Below are 1958 nucleotides of genomic sequence, written 5' to 3' on the forward strand. Positions count from 1 at the left end.
TCCCGCTACCCATTGGCGGCGGGGCGCGCCCATCACGCCGCGGCCCACGCCGCCGCGGCCGCTCCCATACGGGGTCTCCCTGCGAGCCCGCGCGGGCGCTGATTGGTCCCCGCCGCCGCCGGCCAACCCCTCCCGCTTCCCCATTGGCCGCCGCCCGCGGCGCTCCCCCTCCCCCACGGGGCGGGGCGGCGGGGGCGTCGCCCCTCCCGCCTCCCTCCCCCCTCCGCCGGCCCGCCCTCGCTCCTCACTGGCCGCACCGCCCGTCACTCGCCCGCCCGCGGCGGCGTCCCATTGGCGGGTGAGGCGGCGGGGGCGGGCCGCGGGGCCGGGGCCGCGGCGCGCGGCTCCCTCCCTCGGCAGCCCCTTGGCGGTCACCGGCGGGGTTAGGCCGCCTCGTCAGCGAACCGGGCGCGCCCGCCCCTCCTCCCCCCCGCCCCGCCGCCGCTCTGGGCTCGTCCCCCCCGGCCACCATGAGCGGTAAGGACGGGCCCCGGCGGGGCGGGGGGCGCTCGGCCGCAACCACACGCAGAACGACGGCGCCCGCCCGCTCGGAGGGGCCAGAGGCGGCCCCGCCCCACGCCGGGCCGGGCCCCGCCGGGCCGGGCCTTCGCCGCGCCTCGCCGCGCCGGGGGGACCTGCCGGGGGAGGGACCCGGGGGAGGGGGAAGGCCTCGGGGGAGGGACCCGGCGGCCGGGCCGGGCTGGGAGCGGAGGAGGGGGCGGCGTGGCGGGGGGGGGTGATGAGGGAGGCCCCGGTGATCGGGGCGCGGGGGGGGCACTGCGAGGGAGGGTCCGGGAGATCGAGCGCGGGGAGGAGGGTGTTCGCGGGGGGTGTCGATCCGAGCCCCCCCGGGGAAGGCGCCGTGCGGGGGCGGATGGAGCCGGGCGGGGGGGACCGGGGGTGGTTGATCGCGGGGGTCGGTGTGACCCACCGCGGGGGTTTGGGGGGTGGGGGGCACACGGAAGCGCTGCTGGGGAGCGGGGGGGGCGGGGAGTGGGGGGCGGCAGAGCGGGGGCCTGCGGAGCAGAGACCCCCGTGCGGTGCCGGAGTCCCGGCCAGGGATCCCCGTGGGCTGGATCCACGTTGGGGAATCCCATGGGCCGGGCGGGGAGGGGAGATCCGGGAGCGGGGGGGGCCGGGGCGGGGGGTGGGGAGGGGGGGCAGGGAGTGTCCCGGGCGGGTGGGGAGGAGCCGGGGCCTGGAGCGGGGCCGGGTCCTCCCCCGCCTGTCCCGCTGCCAGCTCCCCTTGGCAGCTCCCTCCGCTTCCCAGCCCCTTCGCGCCAGCGACAGGGCCCCCCCGGAGTGCCCGCCAACGTGACGTGTCCCCCCCGCCTGGCCCGTGACACCCCATCTGTCCTCGCGCTCTCGGTCCCCAACTCCCGCCCGAAAATGTCTGTAATTCCCGCTGTCGTTTCCCACCCGCGCAGACCAAGAGAGTCCCGAGGAGATGGCGCCAGTGAAGCCCGAGAAGGGCGAAGGAGACGCCAGCAGCACCAGCAGCGCGGGCGGCGGGGAGGGCCAGGTGAGTGCGGGGAGGGGAACAACCAACAGCCCCGAGCCGCCAGCCCTGCGGAACCCGCTGTCCCCGTGGCAAAGTCCAGGGCCGGGCTGCGGTGTTTGTTTGGCCCAGCCGAGCGTTACGGCGGCTCCGCTCCCCGGGGAGAGGAACAGAACGGGCGAGCGAGCACCGAGGGACGGCGACGCTGCCGAACGCCGCGCCGGAGCGCTGACCCACGGCTTCCCCTCCTCCCCCAGCCCCGCGCTATGCCCTCAAAAACACAGCTCCAGTGCTCCCAGTAAACACCGCAGCCCCACTGGCCCTTCTCCAGGTCGCAGTGCCCAGAGATGACCGTGCTTCCCCAGAATTGTTCTCCCGTGGGGAGATTTGCCCGCTCTGGGCTGGAGGAGACGGCTCTCCCGCCTCTCCCGTCTCTCCCGTCTCTCCTCCCCTTTTCCAT

General features: G+C 77.3%; 1 protein-coding gene across 1 annotated transcript in view; it reads left to right on the forward strand.

Annotated features, from left to right (window-relative positions):
- Positions 1–470: 470 nt before the first annotated feature.
- Positions 471–1958, forward strand: part of AMHR2 (anti-Mullerian hormone receptor type 2) — a gene marked incomplete at its 5' end in the record, with an annotated part of 5803 nt that continues 4315 nt past the window's right edge. The window contains 2 exon segments of the mRNA XM_080360558.1: positions 471–477; positions 1428–1522. Coding sequence (XP_080216684.1) covers positions 471–477; positions 1428–1522 — 102 coding nt within the window.

This window comes from Nesoenas mayeri (genome assembly GCF_963082525.1).
Source record: "Nesoenas mayeri genome assembly, chromosome: 28".
NCBI lineage: Eukaryota > Metazoa > Chordata > Aves > Columbiformes > Columbidae > Nesoenas > Nesoenas mayeri.